At 43.3% G+C, this 18,429-nt stretch overlaps 1 protein-coding gene across 1 annotated transcript in view; it reads right to left on the bottom strand.

The window, feature by feature from the left end:
• Positions 1-18,429, bottom strand: part of WWP1 (WW domain containing E3 ubiquitin protein ligase 1) — a 711,039-nt gene that overhangs the window by 579,413 nt on the left and 113,197 nt on the right. The window contains exon 3 of the mRNA XM_069220436.1: positions 11,124-11,259. Coding sequence (XP_069076537.1) covers positions 11,124-11,259 — 136 coding nt within the window. The remainder of the gene's footprint in view (positions 1-11,123; positions 11,260-18,429) is intronic.

Raw genomic sequence — 18,429 nt, 5'->3', positions numbered from 1 at the left:
TTATTAAATGTGTGTGGTGTAGACCATGTGGCTGCTTTACATATATCTGCCATTGGTATATTTCTTAAGAATGCAATTGAAGTTCCTTTCTTTCTAGTGGAATGTGCTTTCGGACTTACTAGTACCTGTCTATTAGCTTTAAGATAACAAGTTTGAATACACTTTACTATCCATCTGGCTAACCCTTGTTTTGAAATTGGATTACCTTTGTGAGGCTGCTGAAATTCCTGAATTGTTTTGTTCTATCTATATAATATACAAGAGCGGTTTCAACATCAAGGGTATAAAGAGCTCTTTAAGCAACTGAATCTGGCTGTGGAAAGAAGACTGGCAATTCCACTGACTGATATTTAATGGTGAAACTACTTTTGGTAGGAATGTAGGGTTTGTCCTAAGGACTATTTTGTTCTTGTGAATCTGAAAGAAAGGTTCTTCTAAAGTGAATGCTTTAATTCCACTAACTCTTCTTAAAGAATTGATTGCTATTAAGAAGGAAACCTGCCATGATAAAAAGTGTAGAGGGCAAGAATGAATTGGTTCAAATGGTCGGCCCATAAGTCTTGCAAGTACAATGTTAAGATTCCAGGCAGGAGCTGGTGGACCTCTAGGTGGAATAAACCGATTAAGGCCTTCCATAAAGGCCTTTATAACAGGAATCCTAAACAGAGAAATATGCTGTCTGTTTTGGAGGTAAGCAGCTATTGTTGTTAAATGGATTTAAAGAGTATGCAACATTTCCTTTTTCTAAGTGTAACAAATAACAGACAATATCCTGTACTGAATCTTTAAGTGGGTTAATATTTTTGGGCTAACAATAATAGACAAAACGTTTCCATTTAGCTGCATAACACTGTCTAGTTGTAGGTTTGCGTGTTTCCTTTAGAATAGCCATGCTTTCAGATGGACGCTGCAAACAGCCAAATTCTATGCCTTCAGGAGCCAAATCACCAGGTTGATCATACTGGGATTGGGATGCCTGATTTGACCTTTGTTTTGAGTCAATAGGTCTGGTCTATCTGGTAGTTTGTGAAGTGGTACTACAGACAGATCCAACAGAGTTGTGTACCAGTGTTGACGTGCCCACGTGGGAGCTATGGGTATCATAGTGAGGGAGGTGTGAAGAATCTTGTTGACCAGAAATGGAATTAGTGGGAGAGGCGGAAAAGTGTAAGCAAATATTCCTGACCAACTGATCCATAGAGCATTGACTTTGGATTGAAGGTGTGAGTATCTGGATGCGAAGTTTGAGCATTTTGCATTTTCGCTTGTGGCGAAGAGGTCTATGTGTGAGGTTCCCCACATTTGGAAGTATTGTTGAATCCCCTGTGGGTGAATCTCCCCTTTGTGTATTTGTTGTTGCTTTCCTGCTTAAGAGATCCGCTAGTTGACTGTGTATCCCTGGGATATACTCTGCCATTAACTGAATGTGATTGTGAATTGCCCATTTCCAAATTGTTTGTGATACAAGGGACAATTGTGATAAATATGCCCCCACCCCTGTTTTTGCGGATAATACATTGTGGTCATACTATCTGTCCTTAATAATACTATTCTGTGTGTGATTTGTGTCTTAAAACTTTGAGTGCTAGGAATACTGTTAGTAATTCCAAGTGGTTTATGTGATAAGTTTGTTGGATTGAGTCCCATTTCCCCTATATAGTTAGGTTGTTGAGATGAGCTACCCAACCTATCATTGATGCATCTGTCGTGATTATGGTGTGAGGCACAGGGTCCTAAAAGGGCCGCCCTTTTGATAGGCTGGTGGAATTCCACCATTGCAGAGAGCGGTGAGTCTAGTGGTCCAACAACACTAGATCCTGAATCTGACTGTGCGCCTGAGACCATTGCTGTAGTGGTCTCATGTGGAGCATGGCATCGGGTACTATTGCTATGTATGAAGCCATCATACTTGATAGTTTCATCACCAACTTCATTGTATAAGTGTGGTTGTATTGTGGTTGTGATATGAGACTGTGAAATGCTCGAATCCTGACTCGGTTTGGGTATGCCAATACTGATTGAGTGTTTAGAATTGTCCCTAATTACGGTTGTGATGGTTGTAGGTGAGAGTTTTGGCAACTGATTGTGAATCCTAGACCGTGTAGGATGGTTATGGTGTATTGAGTATGTTGTAGACAAATATGAAGTGTGCTGGCTTTTATAAGCCATTCGTCAAGATATGGGAAGACATGTATGTGTTGTCTCCTGAGGTACGATGGAACCAGATAAACATTTGGTGAACACCCTTGGTGCTGTTATTACCCCAAATGGTAACACTTTGTACAGGCAGTGCTTTCCTGCCACAACAAACCTTAGATACTTTTGGTGTGCTGGATGTATGGGAATGTGGAGATACGCATCCTTGAGGACTCATGCGGTCATGTAATCCTGTTTTTCTAATAGGGGAATGACATCCTGTAGAGTTACTATATGGAAGTGTTCTGACAGTATGTATAGGTTTAGGGACCAGAGATCTAAGACTGGCCCGAGAGTACCATCTTTCTTTGATATGAGGAAGTACAGTGAGTAAACTCCAGATCCTTGTTGGGATATAGGTACTGTTTCTGTGGCTCCTTTGGGCAATAGTGTCTATACCTCTTGTTTTAACCGAATGAGATGCTCTAGAGTAAGTTTGTGTGAATGAGGAGGAATGTTTGGTGGCGTGGAAATGAGTTCTAGACAGTAGCCATGTTGGCTAATTGAGAGAACCCACTGATCTGTAGTGCTAATGCACCATTGTGGATAGGATTTTACCAGTCTTCCTCCCACAGGACATGTGTACTCTGTGGGAATGGTGAGAAAGTCACTGTTTATTTGATTGAGAGGAACCTCTGGAGGTGGATAGTTTACTGCTTTCTCTATTTTTGGATCCTCGAGAGGAGACTCTAAACTATCCTTTAGTGTAGAACTGTGAGGATTGTTTTTGTTAGGAAGTTGCCGTTTCTGAATCTGATGGTTTGAAACCCTCTCTAAAAACTGTGGTGTACGAAAAGTACCTCTGGTGGGTGTGGTATACAACGCAGCCATTGCTTTGGCTGTCTCAGAATCTTTTTTAAGTTTTTAAAGTTTATCTATGGTTGTGTCAACCTCAGCACCAAATACATGTTGTTTGTCAAAAGGCATGTTTAACCCCAACTGCCTGTTGTATTTCAGGTTTAAACCCTGAACATCTTAACCAGGCAGGTATTCTAATAAGCACACTGGTGTTGATTGATCTGGATGCTGTATCAGCTGCTTCCATAGCAGATCTAATAGCATTATTAGATATTGCTTGCCCTTCATTTACTATTTGTTGTCCCGTCTTTAGGTGTTCTGGAGGAAGGTACTGTAATAGTTCTTCCATTTTATCCCAGTGTGCCCTATAATATCTAGCCAAAAAAGCCTGTAAATTGGCAGTCCTCTAATGATTTGCAGCCTGTGAAGCTGCTCTTTTACCCACTGCATCTATTTTCTTACTCTCCTCGCCTGGAGGAGGGGCATCTTCTGTGGACTGACTGTTGGCCCTTTTTCTTGCTGCGCCAACTACAACTGAGTCAGGTGGTAATTGCGTTCTTATAAAACACTGGGTCTGATGGTGCAGGTTTATATTTTTTATCCACTCTAGGAGTGATAATTCTGGCGTTTAAGGGTTCCTGGAAAATATCAGAAGCATGTCTGAGCATTCCTGGAAGCATTGGAAGACATTGATATTGTTTATGTGTAGACACTAGTGTGTCAAAAAGGAAATCTTGTTCTATCTGATCTGTATACATTGGCATATTATGATACGCAGCAGCTCTAGCCACTACTTGATTGCATGTAGTAATGTCTTCCAGTGGTAAGGGTCTAGCAGGATAGAAGTCTGGATCATTTGGCAGAATGGGATCTGGGTCATATGTATCCCATGGATCTTTGTCCTGCTGGTCATCACTAAAATCATCCCTGTGTGGTGATAATGAGGATGTGTGTGGTGATAACTGGAGGTGATGATAACTGTGGGCGATGATAAATGTGGGTGATGATGGTGGGATGGAAGGAAGAATGTGGTGGTGAAGGCTGTTTATGTTTTGTAGCTTCTTCCTACTGTTTATCCTTGGAGATCTTTTTTGGCGGAGGTCCATCCTTTAAAGTGTCTTTAAAAGTTGATTTCCTCTTCAAGGACATTGGACGGGAGGCAATTATTCTTCCTGTGTCCTTTTGAATGTTTATTTTTTGCTGTTTGGCATCCATCACCTCTAAAATAGGCTGTATGTGTAAGGATGCATGGGTAGAAGTATTTTGCTTGCTACCAGTGGCTTTCGACTCCAAAGGTGTGTGTGCGGAGTGCTTTGCTCGAACCAAAAGCATCGGCTCCAAAGGCGGTGTAGATTTATTTTGGCTCCGAAGATGTGCCTTCTGATTTTTGGCTCAATTTCGAGACTGTTGTCTGAGTCTGTTTGGTCGATGCTCTTTAGTCTTTAATCTCTGTGCCAAACCAGAAGGTTGGTCAACCGGGTTTACTTTTCAGATCTGACCATGGCCAGAAGGCAATGGAGGACTGATGACTAGTGCTGGAGTATTTTTTTATTGGGTGGCGCGACAGGGCAGTAGTACTCATGTACTGCGCTGGAGGTAAGTAGTGGTTGTCATCATCCAAGTGCTGACCTGAGTCTGAGTCTTGAATAGAAAATGTTGCCCCTTGTCAAACGTCTTCCTGTGCGTGTTCTTCACCTAAGATATCAGGTGTGTCTTCCTTTGATTTCAACACCATTTCAAGATGACAAGCTCTATGGCCCCGGAGAGTCTTTTTAGATCAGAATGATCTGCAGGTGTCACAGGTTTCTTCCAGAGGATCTGGAGATAAGCAGAGATTGCACACAGAATGTTGATAGGTGTGTGGGAATTTAGTGTGACACCGAGTACAGAATCGAAACGGAGTTTGTTCATTCTGCCCCACACTGAACTAGGCACCAAAAGGGCAACGCCCTTTTAAGGGCAAGAATTCGACCCAGACGGTCTAAATGGGATCGAGTATAGATGGAAACAAGATCAAAACAATACCGACGACATTATAGAAAAAAGTTCAGAAGTACCGAACCGAGATCCACCAGAGAGAGAGGATGTGCATTATCCTGCCATCTAGTGTTGGGCTCTGAGTGTTACAAGTTGTTTTTCTTCGAAGAAGTCTTTTCGAATCACGGGACCGAGTGACTCCTCCCTTTCGGCTCCATTGCGCATGGGTGTCTACTCCATCTTAGATTGTTTTCCCCGCAGAGGGTGAGGTAGGAGTTGTGAGTATACTAGAGGTGCCCATGCAATGGAGTAGTAATGTATGTACCTAATGTGTATTATAACAATATTTACTTATTTACATATTTATAATTTTCATGCAACTATAACAAGGCTACAGGCTACCGGGGAGGTAGGAGGGCGCATGTGAATCTGCAGCGTCTCAGGCCACGAACAGATGTACACTGGGTAAGTGACATTTTCAGTTCGTGGCATGTGTAGCAGCAGATACACATGCTGTGCATAGACTACTAAGCAGTAATCTCCCGGAAAAGCGGTGGTTTAGCCTGTAGGAGTTGAAGTTGTTTGAAATAATGTTCTTAATACAGCCTGTCCTACTGTGGCTCGTTGTGTTTTTAACACATCTACACAGTAATGCTTAGTAAATGTATGAGGCATAGACCAGGTGGCTAACTTACAAATTTCTGTCATTGGTATATTCCCAAGAAAAGCCATTGTGGTGCCTTTCTTTCTAGTGGAATGTGCTCTTGGTGTAATAAGTAATTCTCTTTTTGCTTTAATGTAGCAAGTTTGAATACATTTAACTATCCATCTGGCAATGCCTTGTTTGGATATAGGGTTACCTGCATGAGGTTTTTGGAAAGCTACAAACAATTGTTTTGTTTTGCGAAATTGTTTCGTTCTGTCAATGTAATACATTAGTGCTCTTTTGATGTCTAATGTATGTAAAGCTCTTTCAGCTACTGAGTCTGGTTGTGGGAAGAAGACTGGGAGTTCCACAGTGATATGACCTTTGGTAAGAATTTTGGATTTGTACGGAGAACCACTTTATGTTTATGTATTTGTATAAAGGGTTCTTGAATAGTAAATGCTTGTATTTCACTCACTCTAAGTGATGGGATGGCTATTAGAAAGGCTACTTTCCAAGTCAGATATTGGATTTGACAAGAATGCATGGGTTCGAATGGTGGGCCCATGAGTCGTGTTAATACAATATTAAGGTTCCACAAAGGTACTGGTGGTGTCCTTGGGGGTATGATTCTTTTTAGTCCCTCCATAAATGCTTTAATGACTGGGATTCTAAAAAGTGATGTTGTATGTGTAATCTGCAGATAGGCAGATGTTGCGGTGAGATGGATTTTAATGGAAGAGAATGCTAGATTAGACTTTAATAAGTGTAATAGATAGTTAACAATGTCTTTTGTGGAGGCATGCAGTGGTTGAATTTGATTAGTGTGGCAGTAGCAAATGAATCTTTTCCATTTGTTTGCGTAACAATGTCTTGTTGTAGGTTTTCTAACTTGTTTTATGACCTCCATACACTCTTGTGTAAGATTTAAATGTCCGATTTCTAAGACTTCAGGAGCCAGATTGCTAGATTGAGCGATGCTGGATTCGGGTGTCTGATCTGTTGTTTGTGTTGTGTTAACAGATCTGGCCTGTTTGGTAGTTTGATGTGAGGTACTACTGATAAGTTCAACAGTGTTGTGTACCACGGTTGGCGAGCCCAGGTTGGTGCTATGAGTATTAGTTTGAGTTTGTTTTGACTTAGTTTGTTGACCAGATAAGGAATGAGTGGGAGAGGGGAAAAGCGTAAGCAAATATCCCTGACCAGTTGATCCATAGAGCATTGCCCTTGGACTAAGGGTGTGGGTAACTGGACGCAAAGTTTTGGCATTTTGCGTTTTCTTTTGTTGCGAATAGGTCTATGTTTGGTGTTCCCCAGCTGTGGAAGTGATTCTGTAGGATCTGGGGATGTATTTCACATTCGTGAGTTTGCTGGTGATCTCAACTGAGATTGTCGGCTAACTGATTTTGAATGCCAGGTATGTATTGTGCTATTAGCTTTTAGTGCTAGAAAAACCGCTAGCATTTCCAAATGATTTACGTGAAGTTGTTTTTGTTTTTGTTGGTTGTCCCATTGACCCTGTATGCTGTGATTGTTGAGGTGTGCTCCCCACCCAACCATGGAAGCATCTGTTGTGATAATATCTTGAGGCACTGGGTCTTGGAATGGCCGCCCTTTGTTTAAATTTATAGTGTTCCACCATTGAAGCGAGGAGTGTGTTTGGCGGTCTATCAACACTAGATCTTGAAGTTGACCCTGTGCTTGGGTCCATTGTTTTGCTAGGCACTGTTTTAAGGGCTGCATGTGTAATCTTGCATTTGGGACAATGGCTATGCATGAGGACATCATGCCTAGTAGTTTCATTACAAACTTTACAGTGTAATGTTGGTTTGGTTGTATGCTTGATCTTACATTTTGGAACGATTGGACTCTTTGTGGACTTGGAGTGGCAATTGCCCTTTGTGTGTTGAGTGTTGCTCCCCAGTATTGTTGTATTTGGGATGGTTGCAGATGTGACTTTTTGTAATTTATAGAGAACCCCAGTTTGTGTAGAGTTTCTATGACGTATTGCGTGTGGAGGAGACACTGTTGTTGAGTGTTGGTTTTTATCAGCCAGTCATCTAAATATGGAAATAAATGCATGTGCTGTCTCCGTATGTGTGCGGCTACTACTGCTAGGCTTTTTGTGAATACCCTAGGGGCTGTTATTCCGAACGGTAGCACTTTGAATTGATAGTGTATGCCGTGCATTACAAACCTTAAGTATTTTCTGTGAGAAGGATGGATGGGTATGTGGAAATACGCATCCTTGAGATCCAATGTTGTCATGTATTCCTCTTTTTTTTAATAAGGGAACTACGTCTTGAAGTGTTACCATGTGGAAATGGTCTGATTTGATGAAGAGATTCAGTGTTCTGAGATCTAAGATAGGTCTTAACGTTTTGTCCTTTTTTGGAATCAGGAAATATAGTGAGCAGACGCCGGTTCCTTTTTGATGATTGGGTACGAGCTCTATTGCTTGTTTTTGTAGCAGTGCTTGGACCTTTATTTGTAATAGGTCTAAGTGTTATTGAGACCGTGTGTGTTTTGGGTGGCACATCTGGAGGGAATGTTGTGAATTCTTTGCAATAACCATGTTGGATAATTGATAGGACCCATGCGTCTGTGGTAATATGTGTCCAGTTTTGGTAGTATGTGGTTAGCCTCCCCCCCACTGGTGACAAGTGTTGGGGTGTTGTGACATTGAAGTCACTGCTTGCTTTGGTTTGGTTGGTTGGAATTTTCCCCTTCCTTTTGGGAATTGTCCTCTATAGGAACCACAAAACCCTCCCCTTTGGTATTGTGATTGATAGGTGGGTCTGGTTTGAGAGGTGGAAGGCTCAGATGTTTGTTGCCAAAACCCTCCTCTGAATTGTGGTTTTCTAAAGGTGCCTCTGACTTGTGGGGAATAGAGCGGGCCCATGGCTTTGGCCGTGTCTGTGTCTTTTTTCATTTTTTCAATCGCTGTATCGACTTCGGGCCCAAACAACTGTTGTTGATTAAACAGCATATTTAACACTGCTTGTTGAATCTCCAGCTTGAATCCAGAACTTCTCAGCCATGCATGTCTGCGAATGGTTACAGCCGTGTTGACAGTCCATGCTGCTGTGTCTGCCGAGTCTAGTGCGGACCTTATCTGGTTGTTAGATATGGCCTGTCCTTCCTCCACTACTTGTTGGGCACGTTTTTGATGTTCCTTGGGCAAGTGCTGTATGATGTCTTGCATCTCGTCCCAGTGTGCCCTGTCGTAGCGTGCAAGTAGGGCTTGTGAATTCACAATTCGCCATTGATTGACTGCCTGTGATGCTACTCGCTTGCCTGCAGCATCGAATTTTCTACTTTCTTTGTCAGGTGGTGGAGCATCTCCTGACGATTGAGAGTTTGCTCTTTTCCTTGCCACCCCTACAACCACTGAGTCCGGTGTGAGCTGCTGTGTTATGAAAACAGGATCTGTTGGGGGGGGGGGGGGGGTGGCGGAGGGTAGGGGTTTGTACTTTTTTTCAAATCTAGGCGTGATCGCTATTCCTTTTACAGGCTCCTGGAAGACCTGATGCGCGTGCTTGAGAATGCCCAGGAGCGTCTGCAGACTCTGATAGGAAGCGTGGGTGGATGCCAGAGTATTAAAAAGGAAGTCATCCTCCACTGGCTCTGTGTGCATTGCTACGTTGTGGAACGTAGCTGCCCTGGATAGTACCTGCGTATATGCAGTACTGTCTTCTGGTGGTGACGGCTTTGTTGGATAACAATCTGGACTGTTATCCGATACTGGCGCATCATAGAAGTCTCATGCATCAGCATCATCCTGTGTCATCCCAGTATGTGTGGGTGACTGCACTATAGGTGTTCCCACTGGTGACAGTTGTAGTGAGTGCGGTGGGGACGGTTGTGGTGAGACCATTGGTGGTGGGGATTTGTCTCTAACCACTTTTGCTTTAGGTTGCATTTCTGTCTCCTGAAATGCAAGCTTCCTTTTTGATTTGAGTGGAGGCAAAGTTTGTATTTTGCTAGTCTCTTTTTGTATATGTAATCTCCTTTGTGTATGGTCAGGTTCTTCCGTACAGAACTCTTGCTCGAATCGATGTCTTTCTTTGAGTTGGCTGGAAAGTCCTTGCTCTTCTGTATAAGAGCTTCTTTTCGGCTCCGAAGCCGCTTTTTTTGGTACCGAAGCGTCTGCAATAAAAGTCTTTTTTAGTTCCGAGGAGATTTTTAGAGGTATAGTCGATTCGATCACTCGGTGTCGAGATCGTTCGGTGCCGGTTTCTCGACCGGAGTCAGAAGTCTTCGGCAACTCTCTGGCCTTTTTCGGTGCCGATGTTTGGTCACCTTCCTTTCGGTGGGTTGAGCCATGGCCTGCTGGCGGTGGTGTCCCTATGGCCTTAAGTGTTTTTATATGAACCTGACTTTGGGACGGGGCAGGTTTACTCACGGTTCGTTGCACCGTCGAGGGCCGTTCACCTTCGGATTCATCCGAGTCCGTCTCTTGGATGGAGATACTTTCCTCCTATTGGACGTCGAGCTGTTCTTTCGGTTTCGACGCCATTTGCAGTCTTCTTGCGCGTCGATCCCGCAAGGTCTTTTTCGATCGAAACGCTAGGCAAGCTTCACAGGTATCCTCTCTGTGTTCGGGTGACAAACACAGGTTACAGACCTGATGCTGGTCTGTATAAGTATACTTTGCGTGGCACTTAGGACAGAAGCTGAAGGGGGTCCAGTCCATTAGTCTGGGACGACGGGTGTGGCCAGGCCGACCAGGCCTCGGTGAAGAGTGGAAGCCCCAAAGGGCCGCCGAAGCGGTCTTGATGCCTGTGCCGATACACTAAAACTAACCCCGTACTAGGCAATAACAATACCGTTGAATTTTTGAAACTTTAGCTAACTTTTCCGATTCTAAATACGGAGCGAAGAGGAACACGTCCGAACCCGATGGCGGAAAGAAAACTATCTAAGATGGAGTCGACGCCCATGCGCAATGGAGCCGAAAGGGAGGAGTCACTCGGTCCCGTGACTCGAAAAGACTTCTTCGAAGAAAAACAACTTGTAACACTCCGAGCCCAACACTAGATGGCAGGATAATGCACAGCATGTGTACCTGCAGCTACACATGCCACCGAACATATATATATATATATATACACACACACACACACACACACACACACACATATATACACCTACACATATATAGATGTATAACCTAAGTTGACACTTAGTTCAATTTATTGAAAAATGATTTAGCAAAGGCATACTTTACACAGTAACAGAAGTATGTTTCTTAGTGAGTTAACCAGGAAGCCTAATGGGTTCTATAGCTAACTTTTTCTAAAGATGCTATTAAAAAATCTAACACAACATAGAGGTAGAAATATATAAATAACACAATGTGCTCACATCTCATCAAACAAAAACAGACAAATAACAAAACTTTTAAAAAATTAAAAAACTGTCTCAGTCAAGCAATATGCACTCATTTTGGTTTAGGGAACACTGGAACTTAAGGTAGATGCATTTAAAAAACATTTGGACTTACAGAGTGATCTGCTCATCCCATTTTGGGTTAGAACCATTTGATTTTGCAGTTTTCTTTGTTTCTCCATCGGCAGCCAATTCTGTATAGACCGATGTTCCAAACCAATTTTTTCTTCTCTTTAACTTGGCACTAGAAACTAAATCAAGGAAAAAAAACTATAAATTGAGGGTGCTTGAAATAATTTAAGCACAAACATAACAAATGGCTGCTCTCTGTTGGCATACAATATTAACAATTCAATTGCTGAACAAGTACAAATAAACAATACTCTAGCAATAGCAGCAATATCATGGAACATATCAGTTGAACAAGGAAAATTATCACATTAATTACTTCTCTGATACAAGGAAGCTGACGACCTGCAATGGACAGCAGCCAACTACCCCTAGGAACGTTTTACAAAATGAATAATGTATTTAAAAAACAAACAACAAAAAAACGGGTTTCTTAAAAAGAAACAGAGCTGCTTTTAAGAAAGGTTTTCCGTTTTGAAAAGCTTCAGTAAAAGGAGACAGTGTTCCAGGGGCCACTGCCTATTTCCCCTGATGCTAGCAGGACAATTTGGGCCCCATCCCTTTTGTGAATCAGTTACCACCTTGAATTTGGGAGGCAGTAACTTATAAATAGTTTGCGACTGGAATTATGATTGTAACCTATTGAAACAGAGTTACAACTCAGTATTCAGAAGGGATGCGCAAAACACGCCGTTCCCAAATACTTAATCAGTAACCATTTCTTCACCCACAGGGGTGTGGAATTTATTAAAATATCTATCTACTTGTCGATGGGAAAGGTTGCTTCATAAACCTACTTGCCCTAGATCTAGAGCTCAGATAACAGCCTCTTTGACTGTGCCAGTGCTACTGATATTCTAGGGTTTCAATGCGAGCAATTTCCTTATTTTGCCACTTTTCTGCAGATCTACATACTTTGGCTGGAGGTAGCGGTAAGCAACAATTCCAGGAGTGGAAACTGTTTCAGTCTGTGCAAACCTACTAACTTACGTGTTTTAAGGGTTTTATCCAGCTTATCTCTAATTATTTCCCACACTAAGAAAGGCTGGAAATTTACTCAAATTTACACTTATGAGTTCATGAAATACGTAAATCTGCACTAATGCAAAGAAATAGATCATGGGTGCATTTTATGAATTGAGCACCTATTTAGATCTGCTGCTGACTAATGCATTTTATTTTTATTAAAGTTCCATCTCTCTTTCTATCCACTTATCGTCTGGCTTCTCTGTGAATGATTGTAATTGTCTTTTTCACAAGGAGCATATCGGCACACGAGCAGCATATCGGCACATACAGTACTTTTGTTCAGTGCTACGAACTACTGTGGCAATGTGTTCTTTGTAAGACCTTTTTGCTAATATTTTTGGTATATTTATAGTAAGGGCCAAGCAGCTCCCAAAACAAATAAACTTTTACAAGGCCATGTCAAAATAAGACACACATTAACAAATGTGTGAACTGTTGGCTTTGCCAATGCTTCTTTATTTTTTTATGTTTTCCATAATCAAGTTGAAATGGTTACACTGCCTTTCCATTATGAATATTGTTGGATATACTACCATGAATCAACACATTTTACTAAATGATCCTTCAAAGAAATGGTACCTAAAATTCTACAGGACTTTAGCAAAACATTTTTTTGTGAACATTTTATTTTTGAAAGCAAAGAATCATCAATCTTGCTTTCAAGCGTCTGCAAACATTTGCATCTAATCGGCGAGTATTGTGGGAGCATTATAAGTAGCCTCATATTGTTAAACGTTGTAAATATGAGCACACATTTTTAGGTTGCAGCCTACCAGACAGCATAGCTGTGTGGTATGTCAAAGGAATCCTGGGGAATTTCAGAAAGTTGACCAGGGAATGCATTCCACCCATTGCTTGCCATTAGCTTTGTAGTTTGCAACCCACACTCTGACTTTTCATTTGCTGGCTTTATTTGCTTTAGGCTCTCCAGTCGACTTTGTTCCCTTCCCAAGCCAAAGCTGTGTTTACAGTGTTTTGCCACAAACTAGTTTTCTGAAATAAACAGTCCTGTAAATCTTGTTCTCATCTCGCCACATTTGCTGGGCATTCAGAGACCGGTGTCAAATGTCAAGCTGTGTGTATATGAGAGCCTGGTGTTTATTTTGTTTTCGGCTGACTTGAAAGTGAGAACATTTACAGGAAAGAGGAATGAAGTGTACTTTCTCCATGGAGCCTGCTTCTTTCCTTTTTTTTCAATGTTATTTTAGACATACCCATCTCAATAGGTAGCTCGTTCTTCAGCTGCACAAATCATTAGCCCTTCGTTCGTGGGGCATGAAGTTTTCCTATTGGCATTGTCAGGGTAGGTGGGTCTCTAAAATCTTGTTTGGAACCTATTACTTACAAAAAAAGAAAATGTGCACTGATTTAGTCTGTTGTACTACTAAAAGTAAACAATGCTGCATGTCAATGAAATACATTTTTGGAATTTTTGCAAAGACTTTCATATGTAACACATTTGCTGCAAAAGTCCTCTTCTTTGGTGAGTTCATTTAATTTGTGAAACTGCCTTTTTAGGAACAAAGTACAAAACCACATTTCAGTCTAATCCTCAGCCTAACAGTGATTTTGGGCAATTTACACAGTTTATAGCCTATTCACTGTCAAGAACAGGATAAGACATGAAAAAGCCAGCCAGCCACATTGTAAAACTTTTTTTACTTTGATGTGTAAAGCATATGCTTTATTAACGACATCTGTGGCAACTCATTTAGGAGGGTTTGATAAGTTTAAATGCACTTTTTCTGAAAGCTTTTGTGTTTACGTTTAGCTACATAATAATTATGTATTCCGTCTGAAACTGTGCCTTTTTCAGAACACATTACTTGATATAAACGTTTTCCACATTTGTACTTGAAGGCACTAAGGTCATGATCTGAATTGTGCAGCAGAAGAAGTGGCACAAAAGCTTCAGGAAACCTACTGAACACGAATATTGCTATGTTTTACTACTGAACATGCAGACAAGCACAGTTACCTCTCAGGCACTAGGGACATGATTTGAATGGTGCAGCAGTTGCAGTGGCAAAGGGAACAATAGCTCAAGAATACCCACTGAACACTGATTATTGCTATATTGTACTACTAAACAAGCAGTAAGACCTGCAATTAACTTGCAGGCTCTAGGGTCATGATATGAATGGTGTGTAGGAAGCTGGCCTGGTGTGTGGTGAGCACGCATGGCGTTATCACCCTTTGAGGTAGGGTCAGTGTCTAGGAAGCCAGGCTCTTTAGCGGTAGCTGTGGATGAGCAGCCAAGGCTTATCTAGGAGACATGCAAAGCTCATTCAATACCACTTATAGTCACACAGCACTTACACACATGAAAAAACCACACAGTATTACAAAAACTATTTTAGGTACTTTATTTTAGTGACACAAATACTGTATAGGCAATACTCTAGTAGCAGGTGAATAAAAACACTATTAAATACACCTTAGTCATCAGGAATGAGCATAGAAAGCAATTGAAAACAGTGCAATGACAATAGACAATAGTGACCCTTGGGGTAACCCAAACCATATAGTAAATAAGTGGAATGGGAATGAGGGACCCCCACCCAGGTAAGTGGAATCTGTAGAGGGGAGCAGGAGGAACTAGGAACCTAATAGGTAAGTACCAGAGTGCCCACCAGCAACCAGGAGAAAAGAGGTAAGTACCTGTTTTTTCCCCACCCCGCAGAGAAACTTCGGAAACGTACTGTGCAACAGCCAAGCAAGACTGCAAGAAACAGAAGATGGATCCAGATAGAAGAGGACATGCAAATGTAAGGAACCAACTCCAGCTCCAGTTAGGGCAAGAGCGTTTCCAGAGAGTTGCAGTCCGTCAGTGGTGTGAAAAAAAACCCAACAAGCCTTGGCAAAGACAAACGCTTCAGAAGATTTGCAGATCTGCTTTGGACCAGGAAGGTACCAGGGGACTCAACCTATGGAGGGGAGTCCTAGGTGTCCCGAGCAGTCAGGAGAGCAAGAAGTTGGGGACATATCCCCAACAGACAACTCGGAGGCAACAGTCAAAGGAGTCGCAGTGAAGCCCACTCAGCACACCTGAAAAGGAGTCCCACGTTGCTGGAGCAGTGGGCAGGAGACAACACACTGCAAGGAAAAGTGCTGGAGGCGAGGTTACACGGAGCCTGGAGATTCCTCAGGGAAGAATCAACAAGCTTTGTTAGCTGCAAGAGTTGCAGTGCACAGGGGTACCGTCCTGCAAGGAGAGGCAAAGACTCACCACCTCCAAAGTTGGACAGCTGGTAGAGGGGACCAAAGGGACCACTCAAGACCACCACCTATGTTGCAGGATCCATGCAGACTTGCAGGAGAGAGGACCCACGCAGCCGGTCATCGTTGCAGTTAGTGCCTGCGGATGCAGGGGAGTGACTCCTTCACTCCAAGGGAGATTCCTTCTTGCTTCTTGGTGCAGACTGAAGACTTGCCGCCCTCAGAGAATGCACAGCTGGGAAAATGTTGCAGTTGCTGGAAGGAGCCGGAGAAACAATGTTGCAGGGTGAAAGCATCGCTGGAGTTGCAGATTGTAGGTTCCTGTGAAGTCCAGTTGCGGTTCTAGCGGCCAGAAGTCGAAGTAAACGTTGCAGAGGAGTCCTGCTGGAATCCTGCATGTCTAATCTGAGGATCCACCCAAGAGGGAGACCCTAAGTAGCCCTGGGAAGTGGGAGTGGTCACCTAGCAAGATGACCTCCTATCAGGAGAGGGCTGTGATGTCACCTGCCTGCCCTGGCCACTCAGATGCTCAGAGAGGCCTCTGCCCATCTTGGTTTCAAGATGGCCACCTAGAGGAGCTCTGGGCATAAACTCCTGGGGTGGTGATGGACAGGAGAGAGGTAACTCCACTTACCATTGTCCAGTTTCGTGCCAGACGAGGGACTAGGAGGCCCTTTTCCAGTGCAGACTAGTTTATACAAGAAGGGCCCTAAATATGCCATTTAAAGCATACCAGTGGCTTGGGGAGTCTACCCCCCAAGCCATGTAACACCTATTTCCAAAGGGAGAGGGTGTTGCCTCCCTCTCCCAAAGGACATTCTTCATTCTGCCTTCCTGACTTTGAGCTGCTCAAGCAGCAGGACGGCAGACACCAGTCTGTAGGATGGCAGCAGCACGGATGCCCGGGAAAACCCTGCAAACTCGTAGGAGCACAGCTGGGGGTCCTCTAAGGAACCCCACAGAGTGCATGGAATCATACAACCAATACTGGCAACAGTATTGGGGTATGATTCTGACATGTTTGATACCAAACATGCCCAGGTCCGGAGTTACCATTCTGTAGCTGGACATAGATAGTGGCCTATGTCCATTATACAAATAAAATGGCTTCCCCGCACTCATGAAGTCCAGGAAAACGGTGCTGGAGTTCATGGAGTCACCTCTGCTTATACAGGTGTCCCCTAATACACAGGTACTTGCACCATGCCCTCTGGGCTACGAAGGCATGCCATAGGGGTGACTTGCAGTGACCTGTAGTGAAAAAGGTGAATGCACCCTTTCACGCAGGCTGCCATTGTAGGCCTGCAGAGACACTTTGCATGGTCTGCCATGGGGGGCATAATACATGCTACAGCCCATGGGGAACCCCTGGTGCCCTAATGCCCCGGGTATCTAGGTACCATATAGAAGAGACTTATATGGGGGCACCAGTATGCCAATTTTGGGGTGTAAAATGTTAGGGGCAATCTAATCCAGAGGGGGAGAGCACAGTTACTGGGGTCCTGTTTAGAAGGATCCCAGTCAACACAGTCAAAACACAGACATCAGGCAAAAAGTGGGGGTAACCATGCCAAAAAGAGGGTACTTTCCTACACATCCCCCCCAAACGAAAGACAATGAGGTTAACCTTGTCCAGATGAGTCTTCAATGTCTGAGTGGAAATATCTGGAGAGTCCATCTGCATTGGAGTGGTTACTCCGAGGCCGATGTTCCACTGTATAGCCCATTCTTTGTAGGGATATGGACCACCTCAGAAGTTTGGGATTGTCACCCTTCATCTGTTTTAACCACAGAAGGGGATTGTGGTCGGTTTGAACAAGGAAGTGAGTGCCAAACAAGTATGGCCCCAGCTTCTTCAAAGCCCATATCACATCAAAGGCTTCCCCCTTTCTATGGCCAACCACCGCTTTTCCCAGGTGGTCAACTTCCTGCATATAAAAGCTAGAGGTTGAGCATGGCCCTCTGTATTAAGTTGCGACAGTACTGCCCCAATCCCTACCTCAGAAGCAGTACGATGAACTGCTTAGAGTAGTCAGGGTTTCTTAAAAATGGGGCACAGAACATGGCCAGTTTCAAATCCTCGAATGCTTTTTGGCAGCTAGCTGTCCATAAAATTTTCTTGGGCATTCTTTTTGAGGTGAGGTCATTAAGAGGGCTACAATGGAGCCATAGTTCTTAATAAACCTCCTGTAGTACCCAGTGTTGCCTAAAAAGGTAATCACCTGGGTCTGAGTAGTGGGGTTAGGGGGGGGGTTGGGGGGAGGGCGATTTCAATCCAAAATTTTTGAATCTTCCCATGTAGTGGCTGAATCTGGCCTCCGTCTACCAGATGGCCCAGATATACCACATTCCCCTGGCCTATCTGGCATTTAGAGGCCTAGATAGTGAGGCCTGCCCTTTGCAGAGCCTCTATAACATTCTCTAGGTGGACCAGGTGATCGTCCAGGTAAGCTGCACTGAAGCTTTCCAACCCTTGGAGGACTTTATTCACTAGCCTCTGGAATGCAGCAAGTGCATTTTCCAAAGTGATAGTGGCCACTAGGGGTGGAAAATGCTGTTTTTGGCTTAGCATCCTTTGATAATCTGATCTACCCGCAGTCAGGTCAAAGGTGCTGAGATACTTGGCAGATGCTAGTGTATGTATAAGCTCATCTGCCCTAGGAATAGGATGAGCATCTGTCTTAGTGACAATGTTAAGACCTCTGTAGTCCACACAAAATCCCATTTCTCTTTTGCCATCTTGGGAGTGGGGTTTTGGGACAAGCACTACAGGGCTAGCCCAAGGGCTATTTGATGGCTCAATTACTTCTAAGTCTAGCATCTTCTGAACTTCAGAGTTGATGCATTCCCTTACGTGGTCAGGTTGCCTGTAAATCTTACTTTTAACAGTCAAACTGCCTCCTGTGTCAATGGTGTGTTCACACCCTGTGGTCTGACCTGGTGTTAGGGAGAACAGTTCTGAGAACTGCCCTAGGAGTTTTCTGCGGTCCTTCTTTTGGGACTCAGAGAGGCAGTCAGCTACGACTACCCCATCAACTAAGCCA

Source organism: Pleurodeles waltl, chromosome 2_2 (genome assembly GCF_031143425.1).
Source record: "Pleurodeles waltl isolate 20211129_DDA chromosome 2_2, aPleWal1.hap1.20221129, whole genome shotgun sequence".
NCBI classification, from domain to species: Eukaryota; Metazoa; Chordata; class Amphibia; order Caudata; family Salamandridae; genus Pleurodeles; species Pleurodeles waltl.
The sequence above is the reverse complement of the archived record's forward strand: the minus strand, read 5'-3'. Positions and strand labels throughout refer to the sequence as shown.